General features: G+C 47.9%; 1 protein-coding gene across 3 annotated transcripts in view; it reads right to left on the reverse strand.

The window, feature by feature from the left end:
• Positions 1-25,786, reverse strand: part of IGDCC4 (immunoglobulin superfamily DCC subclass member 4) — a 101,458-nt gene that overhangs the window by 47,224 nt on the left and 28,448 nt on the right. For all 3 annotated transcript variants that reach the window (XM_055819312.1, XM_055819302.1, XM_055819306.1), the window contains exons 2-4: positions 18,911-19,240; positions 9,008-9,149; positions 3,268-3,401 (exon numbers count right to left, since the gene is read on the reverse strand). In XM_055819312.1, the coding sequence (XP_055675287.1) occupies positions 3,268-3,401; positions 9,008-9,149; positions 18,911-19,240 (606 nt within the window). The remainder of the gene's footprint in view (positions 1-3,267; positions 3,402-9,007; positions 9,150-18,910; positions 19,241-25,786) is intronic.

Raw genomic sequence — 25,786 nt, forward strand, 5'->3', positions numbered from 1 at the left:
ATGCTTCCTTATGTATGTCAAGGACCCGGAAACTCGACCGGGACACGCAGGAAATTAACCCTTTACACATGAGTTTGGAGTAGGGTTCCAGAGCCTGCTTCCAGAAAAAGGAGCGACAAGAAACAAGACACGGCCCCGCTGAGAACTAACCCCAAGCAAAGGCAGCACGCACAGACGGAGCGCCTGGGAAAACCATCTTGCAGCCAGCTCCTAATGCCCTTTTTGGCACGAGAGCACGGCAGGGCTACAGTGTTCATTCATCATCTGTCCAGGTGAGGGGTGAAGGGACAGGACCTGCCAGATGTGTTTGGCGCTCTGTCTGCCGGGGAGCAGTGGAGATCCAAGGGGAAAATCCAAGTTATCCCTGTTTCAACAGCAGGCTCTGTTTCAGAGCTGCGTGACTGTATCCCGCTCTCCCGTCTTCTCTCTTCCTTTCCAGCTCAAAACACCAATTCCCCAGGGAAGGTCTACAAATTTGCACCATGAAGTCTGCACAGCCGAAACATCTGCAGCTTTTACAGCACCACTGTGCACCGCCACTCTCTGCCCTGCCTGTGTAAGGCCAGCATGTGTTTGGCCACCGACACGCAATACAGCCTTCCCCACATGATGGGGAAGTCACACCGCTAAGGGGAATGACACTTTGGGGGTTTTTAGGCCATGCAAATATGACAGAAAGGGGTCATGCTAATTGCTGCCTCTACTGGGAAAAGGCCTTTAATAAAGGAGATGGAACAATTCCCAGCCATCGTATCAGGAACAGGGAGGGGGGGGAAGGACAATTGGGCAGAAAAGCTATAGGGAAACGGATTCTTTTGCTATGCACAGCCAGTTCAAATCCAGTGCTGTCTGGCAGGGGCAGAGGCATGAACATGAGATGTTCCCAGGCCTGAGGGCTGGCAACCCAGTGCAACTGGAAGTGTTTGCATTATAACCAGCACAGCCCCAAAATCTGTTCATGAGTGCACAGACTCAGTGATCACCACACGGCACTGCCTAGTGCTGTCAGCGGGACACCACAGCTGCAGGCACAGGTGGAAAGGAGACACTAGGTCCCACTGCACAAACCTTTTCCAGAGGCCTTGGCAGTGCAGTGGGACTGCAAGACTGAACTCTCATCTTACCTCAGCACAAATGACTCACTAGCCACTGGCAGGGAGCGAAGAAGTAGTTTAGTTGCTCCTGCCTGCAAACACATAGGAGTTTGGTCCTCGAAATTTCTACTCAATAAGCAACTCAAGCAACACTAAATAGCTTTCACGCTACTGTTCTGGTTTGGTTTTCCCCCTGGAATTTTTTGTTTGTTTGGATTTAGTTTGGTTTTATTTTTTACAGCGAGCAAAGGATTTCTGCTACTCCAACTATTATCAGCTGCTTCTGAACTGGGAGGAAAAGACGTACCAAGCCAGTCCAGGCATCTGATGGTGAAGTGCTGAAACAAAAAAGGATCAATACCATGCCAGTCACTCATGGAGGAGTTCACAGTCTGTACAGGTCACTGCAGTTTCCCATCTGTCTCAGAGATACTTCTCCCCAATTATAAAAAACCCCAGAGATTTAACAGGCATGTTTTTCATCACTATCAGCTCAATCTGGTGAAAAACTCAACCTCGCATATTTGTTTTTGCAGCCAGCGGGTGGTGTGGTGCTGCAGAAGCGAGATTTGGGTGAGAACTCCAGGCAGAAATCTGCTCAGGCCGGCTGGTGCTCCAGAAGGAACGCTTCCCATTTAACCTCTTCCATTGCCTCCGTTTGCAAAGCAGATTAAACACTGCAGAGTTACAAGATACAATTACACAGAACGAGTTATGATGCCAAGGACAGCATATTCACCTTTGCGCCTTGATCAATATTACTTATCAATAGCAAACCAGACCCAACAAGGGAGTTGTGTCTACAGTGTGGAACTGCCCATAGCAAGCATTCCCCTCGCCTCCGTGCTTCATTAAGCACACAGAGGATCTGGCAGGGGCTGGCGATTAGACACAGAGCATTCAACCGCTCACGAATTCTCTGCAGATTCCACACAGATTACCTCCACGACACAATCCATTGATCAGAGGTGTGTTCGCAGGCTCCACAGTTAATTATACTCCCTGCTGATGGATGAACAGCAAAGCCACCCCTGTGAAAATACAGTGGTAGCAGAATGCCAAGCAACGCAATCCTAAACAAAGACAAAAGGGGCTCGGAAGGATTTCAGAGCTTTCAAGGTTAAAGCTGCCTACAAAATATGCTGGGGACAGCACGAATAGGAGACAGACGTGGCAGGGGGTCACTGTCCCAAGAGAAAGGATAGCTCACCCAGACTCCCAGCTCTGGCGAGTTTGTCCGCCTGCAGGACAAGGATTATACAATACTGGGGAGGCAGCCAGGTGTGCTGGGAAGGATGCTGGAGGCTGGAGACCCCCACTGCACTTATGCTCTCAGCTACGTTCTCCTGTCCAGACTTGCCCGCTGCACTCTTAGTTAACAAAGAAAAATGCACTCAGAGACTGAGGCCCAGATCGGGAGGCAAAGGACAACTCTCACCTAAAGCCTTGTTCCAGTGGTCTGGTCTCCAGAAGAAATCCCAGCTGAGGCTGTTCCCAAATACCACAAAAAGATCTCTGGAGCTACCCAACAGCTCAGCAAAGGGCCAGCAACATGGACACAGAACGCAACTCAGATGTCACTGTGCTTAACCTCCTCTGGACTCTGCAAGGCAACCTGGAGTAGACACAGCCCTGTCAACTACTCCAGCCTCCAACTGTTTCTCTTGCTAGCTTGGGCAAGCATCTTCCTCTGTCTGTGCCAGCCTTCACTTGTCTTGCCATCCGAGGCCACTGGAGATAAGATCACAACAACGCTGCACTGCCCAAGGTGCAAACAGGGTGCCTGACCCCTTCTAACATGCCCAGAGCATAAAGGAGCCTAGGGCTGTTAAAATGCACCCGCTGTTACAATCTGCCTGCAAAAGAAAATCCCTGGGCACAGAAAGGAACAACCCCACTATTACTGTTGGCTGCCTAGTCCCGTGGCTGGGCAGAGTGGCCAGTGTGACTCCCAGGTGGCAATACCTCCCAACTCAGCCTGCTTACCCCATAAGAGTAAAGAGAAGTCTTTAATAAAACACCTTCTCTAAGTTTTTTTTAAACCAAGGCCTGCCATGTGCAGAGCCACACCAGCTGGAGAAATTGTCATTGATATTTCAGCTCAGCTTGCCATCACAGGCAATGGCTGTCTGGCAGATGTGCCCAGCCCAACACACTCCTGCCTACATCTTACCTTTCAGAACACTGAGGACTGCGTCATTGCTGTAGCGTTTTCGGGCAGCGTTGGTTGCCACACAGTGGTAAGCCCCAGCATCACTCTCTTGCACATCCACGATTTGGAGGACACCATTTGGAAGAGTTATAAACCTGGGTGACCAAAAGGAAGAGTGTGTGAGACAGGCTATGCCTTACCTGAGGTATTCATCAACTCAAAGCCCTTTTACCCCTTTCTTTTCTCCTGCAAATGTATCATGTGAAGGTCCTGGTAACCACAGTAGAATGGGACCAAAAAACCTTTAGGCAACCCAACTGGTGGTTCTTAAAAACCAGCTGGTACAGAGCTATCCATCACCCTGGAGACTTCACAACATAGGATCTGTTCTTGGGAGACCAGGCCAACAGGACTTCACTGATATAAACCAATTGTATTGTATGAAACTACTACATACACACACACATGCATGTTTCTACATACAGATTTGCAGATGTCTCAAAGTGTAGAAGGGCCTTTGCACACAGTACAGCCAGTTTCACCACTTGCTTTTCACAAAGGTTTGGTAGCCGGAGAAAAAAATATATTGCAAAGAAGTCTGAACATCATCTTTTTCCTGCTGCACTTCAAGTACGTGAAGGGAGCAACTGATAAATAGCTGCACTTTCATGGCCCAAAGCATCCAGGACACAGCCACCTGAAGCTGCACCATTCCTGGGTTGTGTTGATTCCTTCTGTTCTTCCATGGGCTTCTGGCTTTCACAAGCCGACAAACTTACAGCCAGGAATTCAGTATTCCCCCGTTTGCCCATGGGGGGGCTACTGGGCAACACTTCCATGGACTGAAATGGCTACATGGCTCACAACATGAACACAATCCTTCCTGCATTATACTGAACAAAGCAGATGATTAGCAATTAGCATAAAAGTAGGAGCTGGCTGTCAGCATCTCCATTTTCTGCCTGGATTCCTAGATGGCAGCCTCTTTATTCTTGAATGCAAGGCGCAAAGCCTACGTGATCCTTTTTAATTATATATGAGATCCATTTTTAATTGCAAGCCTCTCTAAACAGAGCTGCCGAGCTTTGACAGGCAGTTCTGGGTTATCAGTCTTCATTATGAAGAGGACACATTCAAAGGCAATTGCTATGGGGAGGGACAACAGTTATTCCACAGGAACAGCACAAAGACAAGTTACAACCATGAATACCAGTCCTTCCATCCACAAAGATCACGGTAAGTAAACCCAATAAGTAAAACTGTGGTTCTCCAGGTGCTGAGACAGCCGGTTTACCATGAGCGAGGGTCATGGAACCAGGAGGACCTTAAGAGATCACTCAGCCTGTGTTCAAGCCATGGTCATCAACAGCACACCTGCTTCTGCAAACTTTTACCCTAAATCTCCAGTAATGGGAATATCTCCCTTGCCCTAAGCAGTCTATTCCAGAGACAAATATCCCTGCTGTGAGGCTAGCACCTATCCTGGATCTCAGTTGCCGCAATCTGAGCTCAACACTTCTTGTCCTCTTCACAGCTGTTAAAAAAAACAGAAAAGCAAACAGAGCTCCTCTAGTGACCATACTGTCTCTGCTGGCACACAATACTGCAGCCCGATTCATGGACGCAGACCTGCTGAAGCTTCCCACGTACACAAGGGCAACTGCCCCACATCCCTAAAGCCACGCTCCCACTGCTTACAAAGATGCTCTTCACAGGACCAAGCTCAAGAGACCTCAGAGGAGGTGGCAGCCAGAAAGCCCTCATCAGGATGCCTCATCAGGACTCAGGAGAAAGACAACAAATATTTGCATCCTCTCAGCTCTGTAGAGGGAAAGCCTCCCACTGCGATAATATTTATTTTTGTCGTGCATCTGCTATTTGAGTCTGTAATTAATATCAAAATATTTCAAACACTAGGCATGGCATCTCCCAGCCACAAAAAGACACTCCAGTTATGTATCACAGATACGCTGAGGCTGGGAAGGACCTCTGAAAATTGTCTATGGTCCGTCCCCTCTCAAGAGTAGGGTCAGCGAGACCAGGCTGCTCAGGACCGTGTCCACGTTCACGCTCCTCCAACACACCCAGCTTCTCCCGAGGGCAGAAAACAAGCCGCTGTGTTTCTAAAGAGAGCATGAGCTAAAGGCAAGGGGGAGTGAGTGGGGAGACTCAATCAGGGTGTAGCTCAAGATGGTCCCTTCTGCAAGGCCAGCAGTAGAGAGATCTACTTAACGCACGTCCTGTCGGGAAGGCATGACAGGGGAGCACTGCTCTCCCAGGGAAGCAAGGAGGGCAGAAAGGCAGAATTTCTCTATCCACAATTTCTCCCAGCTGCTCACAAAGCCTCCAGCTCTTCAGGCTCCTGGCAGCGCTGATCTAGAAGCCTCCAGGCAGCCTGCAACGGCATTTTGCTCCATCACCAGGCTCTCTGCAAGGAACCTAAGTTTGCCTGATAATTCAGAGCATACAGTTGGCGCTAGCTTTTCTTCCATACACAGGGCAGATCTTTTTGTCTGCTCACCTTCACTACAGATCGCGCAGAAAACCAAATGCAAAGGACAAACAGACAAAGGCATTGAGAGAAACAGAAATTTGGGAGTTTCTCCATTGACAGCTATTGCACCAGGATCTCACAGAAGACTTCCTTGAATGGGGGTGAAAGGGAAGCCCCCCACGCGCAGCAGCTAGCCAGTTAAAGGGCAGCCACTCAGGCCACAGCCCAACCACCATAAGCACAGACGGCAGCAACCTGCAAGAACAACAAGGCACAAAGAGGCAGCTGCTCCTCTCTCCGCTCCTCCCTGAGCGGAACGCGCAAGAGGCTGACGGCTGCCCACCTCTTCAGTGCCAATTACCAAGGCTCAAGTGCTCAAGAACTTAAAATCAAGCACCACTGCCTTGAGTCCAAACCCTGCAACCCTACAGCTCGGGGTGTTACACTGTGCGTATAGCAGAGAATATTCCAGCATCGACAGTCCAATTCCCTTCCTCACTTTCTCCCCAGTAAAAAGAGTAAGAGGCTTACTTTCCTTGCAGCCTTTTGGAGGTACGCAAAACTGACTAATAACCAGTCCTCAGGACAAGTGAGGAACCTGCAGCTGTGTTGCAAACTCTAAAGTTTGCAAGCCCTTTTGCTTACAGTTCAGGAGTCCTGTACGTGAACGTGAAGCTATATTAAGGCACTGCTGACAACATGACAGAAGTAAATTCTCCACACAGATAAAACCCTCACTTAGCCAAAATGTGGAAAAAGATACTGTGATTGCAGACCATGTGATCTGTAGGGTATGTGTTTATGTGCAGAACTCCAAAGACTTCCAGTTCCTAGCAAGTACTCATCTTGGCTCTAGAGAAAATAAACAGCAATTTGAATCCTGGGGAGAAACCCAGCCAGCACCTAAAACAGAGAAAAGATTATGCCAAGAGATGTAGCACACGTCCCAAAGCAACTGCAAGCTGGAGAAATCCTGCAAGCCACCCCTCAAGCAGCTGCTGCAGATTTAATAGCATGTTTTTTAAAAGTACTTCAGAGCCATAATTTAAAAATATTTCTGTGCCTTACTCACATATGAAAGTTTATCCTGAGCTTCAGCAGGGCAGCAAAGGTATTCCAAAAAACATCAGTAAGCACTTCTATACCCTTTAGGTCGCCTAAATATTTTTTAAGTTCAGCCTTCAGCACCTTTGAGGTGGTACCATGCTAGAACCTGTAACCCAAGGGCAAAGGGCAAAGAAAGTGCCCAAAGATAAGATCAACACACACAAAAAGAAGAAAAAAGGAAAAAAACCCCACAATGTCAGTTTCCCATGATTATTCTATCCCTCTTAAAAGAAATCACAAACATTGATGTAGTAGTATTATCTCAAGGGCTATTATCTACAGCCCGAGCCTGATTTTGTACATACACGTAACCGTGCTATTCTGAAATATGAAATCATCATCCTGATGCCTACCTATCCAAATGATTGCATTTTCACAGGCTCATCAAAGCGTGCACAGGAGGGAGTCCACAGTAATCAGGCTGGCCTGAGATCTGTCCTTAGGCATGATGTAGTAAGGATAACAGAACGCTCTGGTTGGCAGCCAACATTTCCTGGAATTCACTTAACTCCTTCGAAAGCTGGTTATATTAAATCCAACAACAACAACTAGACAACAACAAAAAAGCAAATCCTTCTGGAAAAGCGTATTATCTAAAACACGATTTAAAAAGAAAGATCTGCAGCCAGATATTATGGTCTGGCTTTTACAAGGAAAACAATTTTCAGGCTGCCCGTGTTGAAAGCAATCTCTGAGCAAGTAATTTCACAACATCCATCGAGTTGTCTCATTAAAAAGCCATTGCCCTATCTATGGCACACTTCTCCCTGCAATCCCTTCTTTTTTGTTTTTTAATTTCTTTTTTTATTAATTAATTTTCTTCTCATTACAAAGCAACAGTCTCCTATAAACCTTTAGATGCCACACCTCATACTCAAGGATATAAGCAGTTATTCTTATAGAAACAGTCACTGCTGCAGAATTATTCCTAAATCTTTCCCCACCTCTCTTTTCTTCCTCTCCTCCTGCCTCTTGGCTTAACTACCCTGGGAGGGAAACAGCTCCTTCAGCACAACAGAAAATGAGTTTTTAAGAACTAAAGGACAATATAGCCACTGATCCCCTGCAGACCAACTAACAGCTAACTACTGGTTTATCCTCCTCTCATGCCTGTAACTGACTTTCATTAAGGAAAGGGTATCATGCTGCAGGACTCTTACCTTTTTCAAAAGAAAAGAAAAAAAAAATTCAGGGTCTTCTATTAGATGACCTCTAAACATGGGAATCAAACAAATGGAAAGACCTCCCAGATTACTGAGCACACACAGTGGTCTAGAAGAATCATTAACCCTGAGATAAATATGTGAAAACAGTGAAGAAAACTACTGTCTCTAAAACCACAACCAAAATGAAAGAAAAACCACATCATGGAGTTCAGTTGGGTATGCCCAGTACCCCCAACATGGCACCCCCACAGTCGGCTGCAGAAATATTCCTCATGCCAGGCCCCAATCCCCCAAAGACTTCTACCTCACTTAACTTCACACGAAAGGACAAGCCAAAGGCAGTCCATGCCACTGCCTGCTGCGCTCTGTTCCGCACAACACAGGCTTTAGTAGGGTGCAGGTTCTGTGCTGTAAGAACTGGCACAATTTCAAGTTTTTCCATTCACTTTTATGCTGCTGTCTGCCCTTCTGCATACTCTTCTTGGTGTCCCTCCAATGTTTTGCACGGGGAGTAAATGGCTGATGTACACTGTGCTGAAATTGCACACCTCTGCATACAGACCTTCCACGCCACTGGAAAACTGAGGCTCCGGTCTCAATTACTTTGTTTATCAGCCAATTTCACTTCCTTGAAACTATTTTTTATAGAGTGAGCACTTGGTACGTCATGGTAAAGGTTCCAGAACAAGAGATCAGTAATAAAAGTGGACTTGGTTTTTTTATTATTATTATTATTCCTCTTCCCCCTGCCTTTTTTTTGTTGTTGTTGTTGTTTGGGTGGATTGGATGTTTGGGGGAAAGTTAATTTTATTTAGGTGTTTTATAGACCTGTTTGCATGGGCCCCTTAAACACCTCCTCTTACATCACTTAATTACCAGGTCCAAACCTGGTCGCTTCATTCTACCTTTTTATGAAGGATTTCCACATCCTAAATGGTCAGGTTTTGTTTTGGTTTTTTTTCAAGCTGACCCAGGAAAGCAATCAGGGAATCACCTGGGTTCTGCTGGAACAGCTTCATGGTCCTTCTCCCACGTGATGACAGGGGAGGGTAGTCCTTCGATGCGACACTCAAACCGGGCCATGCCATTTTCTTCCACTGTCTGCGACTCTGGCTGTTGGAAAAAGCGTGATAATGCTGGGGAAAGAAGAAGGGAAGGAAAGTTATTAACTCAAGTGTTTCTGCTGAGAAATGCAAACCTGTTATAATGTATAAGTTAAGAGGAAGGCTTTTCTCTCCTAAAGATAGCCTGAAATGTAATTCGTCACTTCCCCATGCCCTACAGACCCTCAGCAATCTTAACAATAGTAACTGAAAGGTTTCAATGTGCAAATTTGCTTCTTGCCTCGTTTTCTCCTTTAAGGCAGTGTGACAGAAAAGACAGGCAATTTGCTGGTTTCAGCAGTTACCTTCCTAAATTGCTTCCTTGTTTGTTCACTTGTGCCACTTGGGAAGGACACGTAGAATGAGAAAAAGAAGAGGGGAAATGCCGCAGCCCTGAGAGACGAGTTTCCCCTTGCCTTGTGGCATTCCTGCAGCCACAGGAAATTAAAACAGGGCAAGAGGAAGAACAAAGCCAGATGTCAAGTTACTTACACAAAACAACTGCCCACAGGCTGGCAATGCTGGAGACTAGGGAAAGAGACCATGAGGCTTACGATACTCCTTCCCCGCAGTGAGCAGCTTTGCCTGCGAAAACCAACTTCATCCTACTCAAGCAGATGACACGCAGTCAAGGGGATACAGACACAGCCACCTTGCTAAGAGGAGGAGGACCGATTTCATACATGCCAGGACACTTGTTTACTCTCCAAGGCTCACCCCTGTCTGTATGCTTCTTTCTATACCAGAGAGGCTGAACTGGCTTCAGAGACAAAGCACTAACATTTGTGATTGCTCTTGGACTGCACCCTTCCCATCCTTCATAGACACCTGCCTCATCTTCTCTTTCCATGCACACAGCAAAACCCTGCCGACTTCAGCAGAGCAGAAATCTTCCCCCTGGGGCTGTCAGCATCTCTCCTGTCAATAGCATAACCCAAAGGCATCTCAGTCACACGGTAGAGTTTTGAATATGCATGCAGGCTCCTTGACTGGGGTAGAAAGCTTGTATTCTTCTCCATGAGAAGAACTGGCTTCTGCTTTCAATAAGTCTCTGTTAAATCGCCTTTGCTGTTAAACCTACCCTGTCGTACAAATTCATCCAGCAACGCTATAACACAAGCGCCAGAAATCCTGACTGTGGCACAATAAACATAAATTTCAGCCAGAAAACAGAAAACTGGGCCAAGCACAGTGTGGTGCTTATAAGGACCCCAAGTGACCTTCTGGTCCTCCAACACAATCATGTGCTTGTCTCACCACCGCCTCCCAAGAACTTCCATCATTGCTTTGCATTTAATAGTACTTGAAATCTCAGGTTTTCTTTGCATCACACACACAAACACTTTATTGCAGTGTTAGCTTGAGAAAGTATGTAGAATTTTGAAAATTAAATGCTTTTACATGACCTATTTTAACCTTGGCGTATTCTCAGCTGTCATCAGTGTTTTTCTTTAATTTAAATAGTTATCACATGTTTAAAGGAACTCATGGCTCTCCACAGCAGCTACAGACTGAATTCTCCCACCAGCTGTCTGCCGAGTCTAGTTTTTCAATTCAATGCAAATAACAATAAAAAAATGTTTTCCTGGAAAAAACTGAAAAAGACATTAATATATAGGCCCCAATTCAGCCACCTGCTTTAGTATTTTCAAATATTTACTGCAGACTAACACAAAGTAATTTCTACAGATTACAAGATCTTTAAAGCTCATGTTAATAAAACTTGCTGAACCTAAGAGTTCAAAAGAAAATCCATCAAATGCCAGCACACATTCAGGATGGCACCACCAAAGCAACCTTCTCCTGGCAGCAGATATCCTTAGTGCTCTTTCCCTTACTCTCTTTTCATCCTACAAGCGTAAACAAGAATACTTTGGCAGGCTCTGAAGGGTCATGTACCCAGAAAGGTCACGATGGGAGGCAGGAATCGTTCTAAAAAGACAAAATCTATAGGCATCTCTGTTTCCTCCCCTTCATGTCAGGTCACCTGTCTGTTCTGTTCGTTATTAAGTGACATCATCTAAGGTGATACAATGAGGTCCTGAAGTTTACAGCAGCTTTAAACCAGTCTCCAGAGATCAGAGAACCTAGCACATGGTGTGCATGAACAGCAACCCCCTGTCACCAGCAGTGGTGAAAAGGCTCCGCAAATCCCAGGGGGAAGCTCCTCACTCTCTCTGCTCTCCCTCACGGCTGCACGCATGTATATTTTGTACAGTTTGGTAAGAACGCAGGGCATTTAGCAAACCAGGCTTAACTCTGCACATTTTGGCATGAAGTGCGAAGGCGTACAAAAGGTGACTGTGCCTCCTGGGCCCCCCGGAGTTATCCACACAATAACCTGTCCCAAAGCATGGGGCTGCCAGCTATTCCTCCCTACCACCTGCCAGACCTGCACCTGCAAGCCTGAAATTCCCTGCTGAGAACCAGATCCTGTCCTTCACCTCCATCCAGCCCCATCTGCCTGCTGTGCTGGGCTCCAGAATGGCTCTTCAAAAGCAAAGAGCCAAGAAATGCACCCATGACAGATTTTTCATTAGGGTGTGGAGGAGCGTGACTAAACAGCGACCCCGATTAGGCAGCGCAGTGTCCCTCTCACTCTGAGCAGCACATAGAAACAGTCAGGCTTCCCAGGCAGAGGCACAGCTTGCCGGCAAAGGCTGAGCTCAGTGGGCACGGGAGGCTCAACCCTGGCAGCGCAGAGCAAACCATGTTTTGTCTGTTAATGCCTTCTCGTGATAACTCTTGCAGTGGGATTCAGAGGCTGAGCACTGCTGTCGTATTTTTTTTACAGCATCAGGACAGGGACTGTGGGGATCACTGAGGACAGGCTGAAAATAAATCACCTCTGCAAGCTCTGAAAGGAGCAGTGTGTAGCCTCTCCAGTGAAGGAGAGGACAGGGAACATGAACAGGGATCTCTTGTGCATAGCAAGCAAGATAAGAACGGTGAATAGGTTTCTTTAATGTAGGACTCACAAGAACCCTGGATCTCAGCATTGGCAAAGCTCAGTCAGAGACAGACTTGCTGGCCAGGCTTGTTGCTGCTCCACAAGCATCCTCTGCATCAGCTTGGAGCCAAGTCCACAGCACGCTGTGATCCCTTGTGCTCCTCCTCCCTCCACCTCAATACCCCTTGGGATGAATGGACAAGGCAGAACATGTCCAGCACCTACAACGTGACCCAGCCTAGGCTCAGAGCTGTGCTGCAAACAGCTGATGCTTGGAGGAAAGGAGAGAATCAGCCAGAGCAAGGCAAGCCTGCTGCGGAAGGAGAGGACAGGAAAGCAGATCCTGCTACTCTGGCGCACTGCACAGATGTGCGTGTGGGTCACAGCCAGCGCAAGACAGGCTCCAACACACTGCTCACCCTAGGGCCACAGGGATACTTAGGAGGGGCTGTTCTCCTCCCAGAAACACGTTCTGATAGAAGGGACTACTGCAGAGGTGCTACAAAGCAAGAGGTCTTCACATAGGGAGGCAGGGAAAGAAGATGATTGAGGGGAAAAGAGAAACAAGGATGATAGACAGATACTCTATTTTCAATGCCTCAGCTAGGTTTTAGCTTGCAAAGCCATCCTGAGCCCCAAAACACCCCTCAGCCCTGTTGCACCGATTACCCTGAACACCTTAACAGGCCACTCAGTAAAAATTACCCACTGCAGGTGAGAAGGTGAGGAGCGTTACAGCAAATTGCCCTGAGCAACATGCCAAAGCAGCAGGCTCTGCACTTGCAGGAATGGAGCATGCAGCTCCCTCCCCACTGACAAGTTAAACCCAGCTGGAGCCAAGCCGTGTGTGCCAAGGCTTTTAGCAGCGAGCCCAGGGGCGACTGCAGCATGGTGAAACACAGCACCCTCCCCCTCTCCCAGCAGACTGATCCGTACAGGAGGCCGAGAGCTTGGAAAGACTGCCAGCCAGCAACACTACACCCCAGGCAGAAAATGCAGTCTATGCAAGGAATTCAGCCTTCTGAAAGGGGCTTGCTGCTCCCTCCCACAGTGCTTTGCCCCCACTCTCTGTGTGCTCATCCTCTTTGTACCTTTTGTAATTATTAGTAGGTATTTCTAAGATTCTATCTAACTTCAGTCCCCCCGAGAGATCACGTATACTGCCTAAACCATCCGTCTCTGAACAGCTCACCTCTGAACAGGCCAGGGGAGCAGAAGGGAAACACTCATAGAGTCATGGGAGCAATTTGCCAAAGCACAGCGGAGGCAGAGCCAGAACAGCGCTCAGTTTGCAGGGCCATATGGCCGCACAGGTCCTGTGCTGCCCAGCTAATCCGTACATCAGTAATCCTTGCTCCTGCCTGTTCACATATGCCAGTTTCCCACCTACTTGGATCAGCATCTGAAAGTTACATCTGCAGATGGTCCAAAGCCTGTGCATTCATCTCCTGGAGGTTTTCCTGCCCAGCCTGGCTCTGCCTACAGCCATTGGCTTTCACTCACCCATACACCTAATCCACAAAATAAATTGCATAAAATCCATAAAATAAATCCTTAAAATAAGAGCAAATCCCAATCTGCCTTTCCTCAAATCCCAGGCACACCGTGCATGACAGAGAAGAGATGCTCTCCCTGTGGAGAGTGGATCACAAGAGCCCGCGTGCATTGATTCCTGCTGTGGCCTGTCCCTCCAGGTGCAGTAACACACCAAACCTCTCCTGCGCTTGCTGCCAGCAGCCACGCAACACAGGCCCATTCCCTCCAGGCACAGCAAACATCTTCATCTGACAGTCACAATTACTGTAATTTTCTAGAACCTCCCTCGCATAAATTGTGTAAGCTAAATTAACAGCTTTAACAAATCTTCACAAATGTAGTTATTAACAGGTAGAAAGCTACACCCTCCCACAACTACAATAATGCCCCTGGTATTTCCACACGGGAGCACACAGGGCTCAAAGAAACCCGTAGACCTAATTCATCAGCCTGAGCAGCTGTTCAATTAACAGGCACGCTCACACCAAGAGCCACCACAGACTGCTCGCTCCTCCTCATTTGCCACAGCCACCACTGCCACGAGGTGTGGATGGTGGACCGAGGCATGGGTGTCCCTTGGTTGCACACAGGATGCTGGGGAACAGTGGGCAGTGAGCCACATGTTTATCCAGCAAAATATGAACAAGCTGAACACCTGGGTCACACTGGAAGGGGAAGGATGGAAGTCATCACAGTGTCATAGCCCGCATACACCGTTCAACCTCTGTCACTCCTGCCTGTCTGCTCTGAACAGCCCCCTTCCAGCCTCCGGGCTTGCTGCTGCCTGGCGCATCTCCTCCCTTCACTGGGGAGCCAGCAGCCCTTACAGCTGGAGGTGCCAGAGCTGTTCTTGGGGCTGTCAGCAGGGAGATGCAGACTTCCACAAGCCTGAAACATGGCAGATGACACTAACGGCACAGAAGCAGTGCTAAGAAAGGCAGGAAATACATGAAAGCCCTTGCACACACGGGCAAACAAGGCTGACGGACTCAGCATGGCACGGGCAGAGGCAAGAAGCGGAGTGTATCCCTACCACCACGAGGTGCATTTGGCATCTGCCTTCAGGGAAGTGGCACAGGACTCATCCAAATCCCCCAGCAGCAGCTTTTGCACCTACTGCAACAAGGCACTGGGCTGAGCCCTTAGCTGCCCTGCCACAGCGTCCTGGTGGCACCGAGTACTGTGCTCATACAGGGCAAGCTGAACAAATAAATGAATCGAGGTATGAAAAGCCATAGGAGGTTACTTGGTATTATGAATACCCAAATATTCCTCCTTGGCATTGCAAGACTCTATGGCGCACAGAGTGTCCCACATCCCCAGGTGAGAAACCCCAGCCCAGGGAAGGAAATGCACTGCGGGTCAGAAGCGCAAGCTGATGGCAGGGATAACACATCCCACCTGCTGAACAGGTTTTCTTCTACTGCTCTGTACTGATCAGCAGTGCCCAGGGCAATCAGCACAAAGAATAACTGCACTTACACGTAAACAGCTTTGGATAGACTACTGTATTCAGCAGCAGGAGAGAAAAAAACAAAACAAAACAGGCCTTTACAATCTCATTTGCACCAGCTGAATGCTAATATAGTGAGTGCTTCTGCCCAACCCACAAAACAAATCGAAGCGAGATGCATTTCATTAATCAATTCCCTCGCTGCTCTCCATTCAGAAATGAGTATCTTTGCCCGGTGCATGTGTGTGCCACAGAAGCAGCGCTTTCCCTGTACGGAAATTTATTTATTATTTTATATTATTTAGTATAAATTTTATTACCATTATTGTGGTAATAAAAGAAGACATACAAGTACGCACAAGGAGAGAGTTCACCTGAAATTCCCTGTTTCTGGGAGAAACCCAGAATGGGATGGAGAAATGTGTCACCTATGCATGCTCCTCTGGAAAAATCCAGGGGAAGTGAAGGGCAATTTAAGTCAGTCTCCTGGTTTTGAGAGGTCTCCACTGTTCTCACACATGAGACACCAAACAATAAACCTAGGTCTGTAACAAGAGGCACAAACCACTGCAAAAGGCAAAAGGCAAGGTGCAAACTTCAACACAAGTCATCCCTAAAAGGGAATATATCCTAATTCAGGGTGGCTAGGATTGGGGCAGGAACAGCCAAATAAATCCACCTGAACGTTTTCTACTGCATGCCTCCCACCTCCCCGGACAGTATCTGCATGCAGGACCCCCGACCATCTTCTCAGCCCTCAGGGGTCCCTTCACTTAATGAAAGGCTGGAACCAGCTAATTTATCTGGCACTACAAATCACCAAAAGGATGGAACAGGAGGGATGGGTCACCAGCAATCCGTGGGTGTTACATGCTAAACATTTTCTGACTGTAAAAGCAGGACACGTTGCAAAGGTCAAAGATTTTCCCTTGATCTGGCAAAAGCTTCACCTGCCATCAGGAGTGCTAGTTTCTATAGCACAGTGCTCACAGACTGAAATACGTGCTTGGCCAAAGCTGAACCACCCTGCTTGGGGCAGCAGAGGCTGAACACATCACAGTGTGAAGTGGGTGTTAGGACATCCACTCTGCATCTTCACCTAACATGGCTCTGAGCAAGTGCAAAAGCACCTCAGCCCTGATAGTGTGCTGTGCAGCTGCGCCCATCAACATTTACATAAGCCACAGTACCAGAGAGAAGTTGTTACTGTATTTGCGTTATTTTTTAACCTCACCTGTTTGATAGGTCAAGGAATCATTTATTGGCACTCACACACTTGAAATATCTTCAGGAGCCATTCCTGAATACAAAGGAACTTTATTCTTGAACACTGAGCAAAGATTCAGTGGTTCAGATCGTGGAATGTCACATCTTGGAGTGTCGTTCTCAAAGATCGAAATGAAAAACAGCCTGAAGAGCCCTTTCTTTCATCTCTTCTGTTATAAAGGGATATCCACCTCACAAGACGGTCCTGACACCAAGCAGAGCCACACACTCATGTAGACAGCTGTCTGTTCTAGCCTGCACGCTGCTCTTCATTTTCTGAAGTTTCCCCTGGAGTTCAGAGATTTGCACCATGCTGAGATGAGGTAAATTCTGCCTGCTGGGAACATCTGACCAAACCCAATGGCACCTACTGCATTCACCAGCTACTGAGGGAGCTACAGCTGCTTGGCTCTACCCTGGTCTCAACGTTCCTTGCTCAGCATCAAACTCCCCAAGTCCCCTCCATGCTCCTCCCCAAACTGTGCTGACTGTTCACCAGGGAATCCAGAAGAGAGCAGTGGTAACCTGGAGGCAGCTGAGCTGATGTGCATGGCCAAATCCAGTGCATGAGACCCACAGCACATTTCCAGTGCTGCTACCCTCTCTGCTCAGGGCTACGATGTCCTCCCTTCAGCCCTCCAGTTGAACTTGCTCTCAGTTCCTTACAGAGAGCTTTGCCAAGTCCTCACAAGACCAGACCACCCTGTCACAGCAGGACAGGCTGAAAAGTATTTGAGCAGCTCCTCACTTGCATTGTGCTCAGCTCTTCAGGCCCAGGACCAACAGCTGGGACTGCAGAAGAGGAACCTTCAGATTAGTGAAAAGGTGTCAGAAAAGGTTGCCCTGCCCTGCCTGCCCATTTCAGTTTAAATGCCCCCTTTTGCAGTTCTGGTGCTGCCAACACCACTCAAATGCACCATTAGAAAGTCAAGGACAAGAGCAGCCCAGTAACTTGCATTAGAGGGCAGAGGAGAAGCAGCCGTGGGGCCAGGAACTCTGGGTCCTGCATAGCCATGGGGGCCTGGCAAGGCTAGTCAGACACAGAAAGACAATGGTAGAAGGTTGACCGGGAGCACAAACCCAGTGCCATGGTCTACTTTGGTCTCTGTGGGAGGACAGGATCTCGTTATAGGCGTTTCAGACCATGCTAATGGACAAAGATGCCCTGAGCACACTGCTCTCTCCTGATGCATGACGGTTGAAAAGCAGGGTGCTGGACACATCCTTCCATGCTGGGACATGCTCACTAGCACCAAAGCATTGTAAAACTGTTTCGGCTTACCTACTTCCCTCCCACACCTGAAATCAGCAGCACTGTGCTTTAAGAAAGCATGTTTGGGAACTGTAATTTGGTCCATCTGTACCCACTGGGACCCTGGTACCTCCCTCAGCTCCACCAAGCACACAGAAAGCCTCAACACTCCTGCTCACTATGGTGACCAGCCTGGGCTCTCATCAGATAAGTTGCTTTGCCAGAGATTAAGCTCCTGCTCTTCCGCTACTTACTGCACTAAAGGCAGAGCTAAGCTTTCACAAACAAAAGCCACCAGGAGGGGAGACATCCAACATCCTGTCTGTCAGGACCTCCCAGTGCAGAAGATGAAAGAACCCAAGGCCTCCTTTGGTACATCAGTTCCCAGCTATGTTCACAGCCTTTACCATTTTCATAAGGCCATATGCAAATACACTAAAGCTGTTCCAAATGGGGAAAGCAGTCGGTGCCCCTAGAATCCTGTTAAGATCTAAGGCAGCTGCTGAGAGCAGGGACAAAGGGGAAACTCAGACCACCTGAGTACAGCCTGGCTTGTTTCCAGCCCATTTTGCACCTCAAGTGACCACTCGTCCACCTGACTGTCTCTCGGTGACTAACTCTTTATCGGTGTATCTACACTCTTCGCTCAGGGCAGCTCTGCACAGAGCTGGAGCCCATCCACTGCCACCTCTGGGGTGTGGACAGCACAAAGAGCCCAGCACAGCTGAGCTGGGAGCACAAAGCACACCAATGCAAGCAGCCCCATCACAAACACTGCCAGTCCTCCCCGCTGTCCCCACATAAGTAATGCAGATGCATTCCTGTCCACATCATCCAGAGCAGACTCATGCAGAGGAAAGGCAATGGGTGCCTTCTCCCAACCACTTCCCCATCACTCAGACCCTTGGCTTCAGCCAGTGCTCACAGATTTAGGGCAGTGCTCCTTATCTACATCACTGGGGCAACAAGCCCATCGCAGCCTTAGCCAGACCCTTACAGCCACCTTCCCAGGCAGAGGGTGCCTGCACTCAGGGCTGTGAAGTGTCGAGTTCTCTGCAAAAACAAGCACTATCTTTTGGAGAGTGAGGAGGGCCCTGTTTTTAATTCATGGTTGATGGCACTTACCTGGGAGAGTTACACAAGACGTTAACAGTGGTATAAGAGAAAGACACCACTGCTTATTTGTGGACTATCCCAAATCCCACCTACACATCATTAACAGAATTTCACTTCATAAACACATTATCTCTAATTCTCTGGGAGGCAGATGGTCTGTATGAGTACCAGGAGGGGGGAAAATTTAAAATAATTAAAAAAAAAACCCAACCAACACTTACTTGAAAATCTGACTGCAGCCGTTTGACTGGTGACAGCCCCTAGGGAGCTGTAAGACACGCAGGAGTAATTACCCTCAGCACCATCCCTCTCAGGATATTTACTGTCCTTTGCCACAGCCTGGGATGAGATGAAGAGTGATCCATTTGGAAGCACGTGGAGATGTTCCTGCTCCACTAATGGAAATCCATTCTTCTTCCACGTGATGTTAATCACCTGCTCAACAGGGGCCAAGTTACAGTCCAAAATGACTACTTGGTTTGGTTCCAGTATCACCTTTGCAGGCCCAGCACTACAGCTTAGCTCCAGAGAATCCCCTTCCAACAGCCTCCCTGCAAAGAAAAGACAGCATAGCAGTGGGGGTTGCTTTCCTTGGTTAATCACATCCCAGTTCTACACAGCAAAGGATGCACAGTTCTCCATGAATATGGTTAGAGATGACAGGTGAAATTCAGCCCTGTTAGGTGACCAGCCACCTCAGATGACATTTGTGCACTGCATTCTCCATCGCACATCCCCAGGGCTGCACAACGTGCATCATTTCTGCCATCCCACACTGTACCCAGCAGCCACTCCTTCCATTCACACTTGCTTTTTCCATGCTGGATTCAAGAAAAGAAAAACTGGAAGAAGGTCAAGTGAATGGCAACAGCAAGAGCAAGTACAGAAGAAGCAGTAAGGGCCACAACCTGCCATGACTGCCCATGACAAGCAATGGCTCCCCTTCACCTGCCTGCATACCAGAGCCTCCTCCAAGGCTGATCAACCCCCACCAGACAGCTAAGTGCAAATAAAGGTATTCAAGCCCAGCTTGGTACACCATTGCCAACGATCACAACTTGGTTGGAGCAGTTCCCCCTCAGGGGGAGCTGGCAGTAAGAGCTCACACCCAGCTGGGACTCCAGAAAGATCAGATCTCCCACTGATGTTCATGTACTGGGAAACTAATTTCAAAGGAAAGACAACAAAAGAACGGCTAAAAATGTGATGTGCTGTCTCTGAGCATTTTTATCCCATATAGGCAAATTCAGAATGAGAATGGAGCTATACATTTTCTGCACTAGAAAAGGATATTCCAGCTGCAAGCGGACAGTACCCAGAACATGCCCTTAGTCAACCTGCCTGCTGCAGCTGGAGGCCAGAGCAGTGACCAGTAGCAAGCTAAGCTGAACAGGTCTTGGTCTGGCCGATTTCCAAACCTACGTTACTCGTAGGAGAGCTCCACCTCTGAAACAAGGCTCAGCATTTCTTAAAAGAATATTGTCATTAATAAAATGCATTTGCCATTAGAGTTCTCCAGAGACCCTAAGTCAATGTTAGCTGGCAGCGCTGCTTCCACACACCAGCAATTTCAATCTCCGCTGTGCTCAAACCATCACCATCCACTCTTTTTATGGCTCCGCTCCAAATTATTTTGTCACTGCTCCAATCAGAAATGTTTCCTGCCTCTATAACAAGTTTATCAACACTGGATATGAACCACATGGCTCCCTGCCCGTCTCCTATCGCAGAAGGCTACAGATTAATTTTATAGGAATTCAAACACCCTATTAAACCTGCTACTACCTACTGCTGATAAAAGGGCTGCATTTTAAAAGAGTGTGTGTTAAGCACGCAATTAGGGGCAATGACATGCAAAATTACACATGCAGGGAGATGGAATTATTTCAAGGCATGTGCTGGAACCTGCAGGTGCCCCTGAAAGGAAGGGCCTAACCCTGCCCACGCATGGGTCTCATCCGGTGCCCACCCAAGCCTGCAGGGATGGGAACCTGTCAGGTTTGCCATCACTGCTGGTTTGCAGAATGACCACCCAGAACTTGATGCTGGCCAGCTATGTCCCTTCAGTGACGAGGAGGCTGCACAAGTATCCTACCTGTCTGCTGCCTGTTGATCGCCATTGTCACTGGACAGAACAGACCCTGCCTCAAGCACCACCATCTTCACTAGGACATGCAGGCAACAGTCCCCCAGCCCCCAAAGCCAAACACCCGCAGGATGCAGAGATGCCCATTTCACACCACGTTACGCAGCCAGCACAACAGCCAGGCACTGTGCTCCATGGCAAAGTGGTAGCTGCCACCAACACAGAGCTGTCTGCCAGTCCCTGGATTTAGGGCTTTCCCACACAGATGCTTCCACTGTGCTGCTAACTCACACCCTGCAGGAAGAAGGCACAGCAAGAAGCAACAGATGTCGCTGAGCTCCCGACCTGCACACACCTCAATGTGATTTCTGGATTTTTCAGCCAGCACAGCCCTAGCAAGTTAATTGCTGCCCAGCCTCCTCAGGCCGGGGAGCAAGCTGACAAATGCCACTACCCATGGACTGTTACCAAATGCCGTCCTGTAAGAGCAATTCTGCCCATTCATGTCTCCCTGGGAAGATGAGTCCGTTGAGGATCACCACAAGCTACAGAACTCACTCGCTGGTTCCACAGGAGGTTAGAAGTAGAGCAACATGAAGCTGAAAGACTGCCCCAAATGCTCAGGGAAGACACTGCCTCTGGAAGCCTTCCATTCAAGACTGCCAATACAAAAAAAAATATATGTATGAAATAGGGAGAAATTAAGCACAAAGCAAATTAACATCAAATATATCTGCAGAAGGTGACATGGCCAAACACAGGAGAGGTTTAACAGTCTGAGGCTGGGAAAAACTCAGCTGAGGAGGCACACTCAGAGCCATGAGTGGTGTGGTGAGAATGCTGTGGTGAGAACCCCCATCCACGGAGGTGCAGCAACCCAGACACTTCTCTGAAGGCACCTCTCCCCATAGCAGCTGCTCCTGGCAGCATGTCACACGGAGATTAGTCAGCCTGTGTGTATACACCACCTCCAGGGAGGCAGGGCTGCTCAGGCAAAGGCTGAGGCATGTGATGCAGAGCTTATTTCAGAAGATGTTGAAACTTTGTTGGCTAAAGTCTTAAACCTTTGCCCTTCCTTAAATTTGTTGTCTTTAGAAACACAAGTAGAGACTGAGGAAACAAGGAACTAACTCAAGTCGCAAGCCAGTCCCCTTAGCCGATGGTTCCAGCTTTCTCTTTGCATCATTCCCCTCAACCCCTTCTTTACACATCACTGCCAGCAGTGACACATCAGTGCATCTTGGACAGCTCTTGTGCAGCACCAGCATTATGGGCACCAATGATGCCTGTGGCTACTCTTACCCTCCTTCAACACCGTCCCTCCCGTAACACAGCAGGGCTGGGTGGGCATGGCCATGTGGGCTGGCTCTGCACGCTGCGCATCCCATGGGCCCTCTGCCACCACACACACGGGATCTCCTCCTGTCTTTATATTCTCCACAGGCTCCTGCGCCATGCCAGGCACTCCTGTTCATCACTTGGGGAAATGGCCCGTATATCTGTCCTATTTTAGATTTTCTTCAGACAGCAATTAAAAAGGCATTTTGCTGAAAATACTACTCCTCCTCAAAAGGTGAAGCGCAAGGGGACAGCTCGCAAGCTCAGGCAGCCAGGAATAGAGCAGAGATCTGCAGTGCAGCTTCCCACGCCAGCCAGGTCGGTAAGAAGCAATTATCAGCCTCTCAAACTTCAATCCCTTAAAAATCAACTCAACCTGCTTGCAGCAGAGTAAGAACAGACAGTTCGACAGTTCCACACTTTGCATCACAGCTGAAGTATTTGCTTTTTAAAAACACGTGATGATGTTTCTATATCCCTAAATATCACACAGTTCTTTTCCCCAAAGCCAAAACCCACCTGGATCCAAGCTTCTGGCTGGTGTGTTAGAGGAAAAAAAGGGCCAGTTACAAAACTCAGTGCTGGACTGCAGAGCTCACCCACACCAAACCCAACAACCTGGTTCAGGTCTCTCTCTGCTATACCAAGAGAGGAGAAAAGACCATTGAAGGGAAATACATTTGAAGCCTGGACCTCGCAGGTGACTGTTCTGCCACAGCTCAGGAGCACACTCACCAAGGAACATATCAACACCAGGAGCAAAGGATCCTCCACCAGCAACCAGAGTGGTCTGTGTCCATCATCAAGATTTGGTGCGCTTGCTAAGCTGGTCATGACAATACCATCTCCCTGGCTATTGACCCAAGGAGGTTGCATTCTCTCATACGTTCACACCAATGAACACATGATTGCACAACATCTTCAAAGACCAATAGTTACTCCTTTTCTGGAAACCTGTTCCCACCACATAATCCATCCAGTAACAGCAGAAACCATTGACAAGCAACCAGCCCCCAGGGTATCAGTGTATTTCTACTTGCAAGTGCCTACTGCATCACCAAGCAATGCAGGCTCCACGTGATGGTGAGAGCTTGTGACCATACTCAAACTACTGCTCTTTATTTCAGGAGCACCGAAAGTGTTTCTAGACCAAAAGCCACGTAAAAACCCAGATGTACTCACAACCCTCAGAGCTCAAACCAAGCACCTGGCAGAAGACCATGACCAGGTCAAACACACGTGATAACCCATCGCTGTCTGTCACTTAATGCGGCCTAGGAAGGTTTCCAGCTGGGTAAATGAAGTCCCCAAGCAACATCAGGCTGCTCTGACCTGTCCTGAATCATCCAGCTCTCCTTCCCACCCTTTTGGCCCCAAAATACTGCAGGTTTTTGGGGACAGGCCATTTGCATGTACAGAGGTTGGAGCAGCAGGGCCCAAGACCCAGCCCTGGCATTGCAAAAAGCCCCACTATGACTCTTGCCCTAAGATGTTCAAAGAACCATATAAACACTCCTTGATTAAGGAAAAAAATACTTTCCAGGGTCTGGAAACATAGGAGGAGGTCTGGTTCAAAACACTGTACTAAATTAGCAAGCCTGACAATGAGATAAAAGCTCCTTCAAGGGAAAGGATCAGAAGAGAGTAAAATTTGTCCAAGTGAGATCAAAGACAAATGAAATCAGGAACGTTAAGTGCTTACAGAAGCTGCCGACTATTTCCAACCTCCATTCTTCATCATATAGTGACAGGAATGGATAAGACCCTGTTTAAACACACAGCCACATCCTCGCCCAGCCTCCTGCTCACCTTCACCCTCCTACCTGCTGCAGATAAAACCGTAATGAATGGAGTGAAGACTACCCGGAACAGCCACCTGCCTCATACAGCAAACACAGCTACTCCAACAGACAACGATAACATGCAGGTGGGCTTCCAAGTCAGAAGCTGGAAGGTCTTCTCACATACCAGTTGAAGGCAGGTGTTTCAGCTACAGACCTGTGCTTTAGAGCCGGAGAGCTTTTTGCCTTCAGCTCCTCCTAGATGTAGTTACAAGCATCAACACCCAGCAGAACTGAAACTGTCCAGGTCATGGATCTCTAAAGGGAGGCCAGGGAATCCTGTACAGCACTGCCCTTCAATGGACAACTTCACATATACATTCAAAGCGGGCTTTTACATCACAGCACACAAAACCACCTGTCTACCAACTACCCAGAAACAACTCAACACAACTGGGAGCATCTCAAAACACTTCTCTGGGGGAAAAGGGGGAAAACCAGAGTGGTGAGTTGCAAGGAGAGAGGAACAGCACAGTCTGTGTCCATCCCAGACCCAGGTAACCAGCACAGTTCATACTAAACTCCACTAAGCCCAGCAAACTATTCCAAGAACAGCAGCAGCTTTGAGATTATAAACTTATGTGCAAATACACACCTACATGTAGATATTTACCACATGCACGTGCATTCATATACACAGAGTTCTGGGAGAATGCAGATGTATTCAAAGGTAGAGCGTGCCCCAAAATGGATGGTCTTTGATGCAGCAAGTTAAAAGCATCTTGTTCCCGTGAAAATTATATTTCCTGACCCAGGCTCTGCAGGGGTTTTTTACTCTCTCCTGTGTTGCTAACCTCCAGGCTACATTATGCACAAAAACAGTCCCAGAGAAAAATTATTCTTTTTCTCCCATCTGTTTCCTACTTCCATCAGCCAGCCAGCCATCTCCAGTGTCCAGGCCCACTGAAGTAAATTAAAAAGTCTCCTGTTGAGTAGCATAAAAAACAGGGCGTTTCAGATGAACAAAGGTTGTAAAATCTTCAAGGCATGAAGCTGTCCTCTGCCCTCAATGGGAGCACAGCCCCTGGCAGCAGCAGGCTTGCATTCCAGCCCCAAAGCAGGCATCTGAAAATCCATGTTAAACCAGCCAACGTCTCCCTTCCCAAATCACACATCTCAACGTACAGCCAAAGACCACTACTATCATCTCCTCTCCCCAACATCAGAGGCAGGAATAGCCCAACTTACCACTGAGCAAAGGGAAAAAAGAATGAGTTCTCTTGGTTTTGTAATTTCAAAACCATAAATAACCAGGTGAAGCATGAGTTAGCAATACGGTAAGGTTTGACAGATTCCTGACAATGCAATTACTTGGTCAGAGGCAAGACCCTCAGAGCCCATAGATCTGTTGGGAGCTCATACTACATGGCTGATAACAGCACAAAACCACCTTTGTCTCCTTGTACATAGGATTATTTCCCTTCCCTGGGATTTAACCACTTAAATCAAGGAGGGAAGACCTAGACAAGGGAGATGCTCGTTCTGGTGACATTTTGGCTATCAGCAGTAAACATGTCCTTGAGCTCTGTTACACAGCACAAGCAAATAAAAGGTTACTGTTCAACAGGAGACAAATGGCTTTGTTTGGAAGAGGATGAGGTGTGTTTTAGTAATTACTTTAAAAGCAAAACATACAGGCATAAACCAAAAGTCATTACTTTCTGAGCACTGGTGTATCTATGCTGCCTTTTTTTTTTTTTTTTTTTTTACAGCACCTAGCACAGCTGGAATCATCTGATCCATAATCCCTCAATAAGCTCCATGAGCAAGCTTACTGCCAGCTCCCGAATGGCACATCACCATGGGGATACACAGCACTGCCATGCCACTTC

The sequence above is a fragment of the Falco peregrinus genome, chromosome 1 (genome assembly GCF_023634155.1).
Source record: "Falco peregrinus isolate bFalPer1 chromosome 1, bFalPer1.pri, whole genome shotgun sequence".
NCBI classification, from domain to species: domain Eukaryota; kingdom Metazoa; phylum Chordata; class Aves; order Falconiformes; family Falconidae; genus Falco; species Falco peregrinus.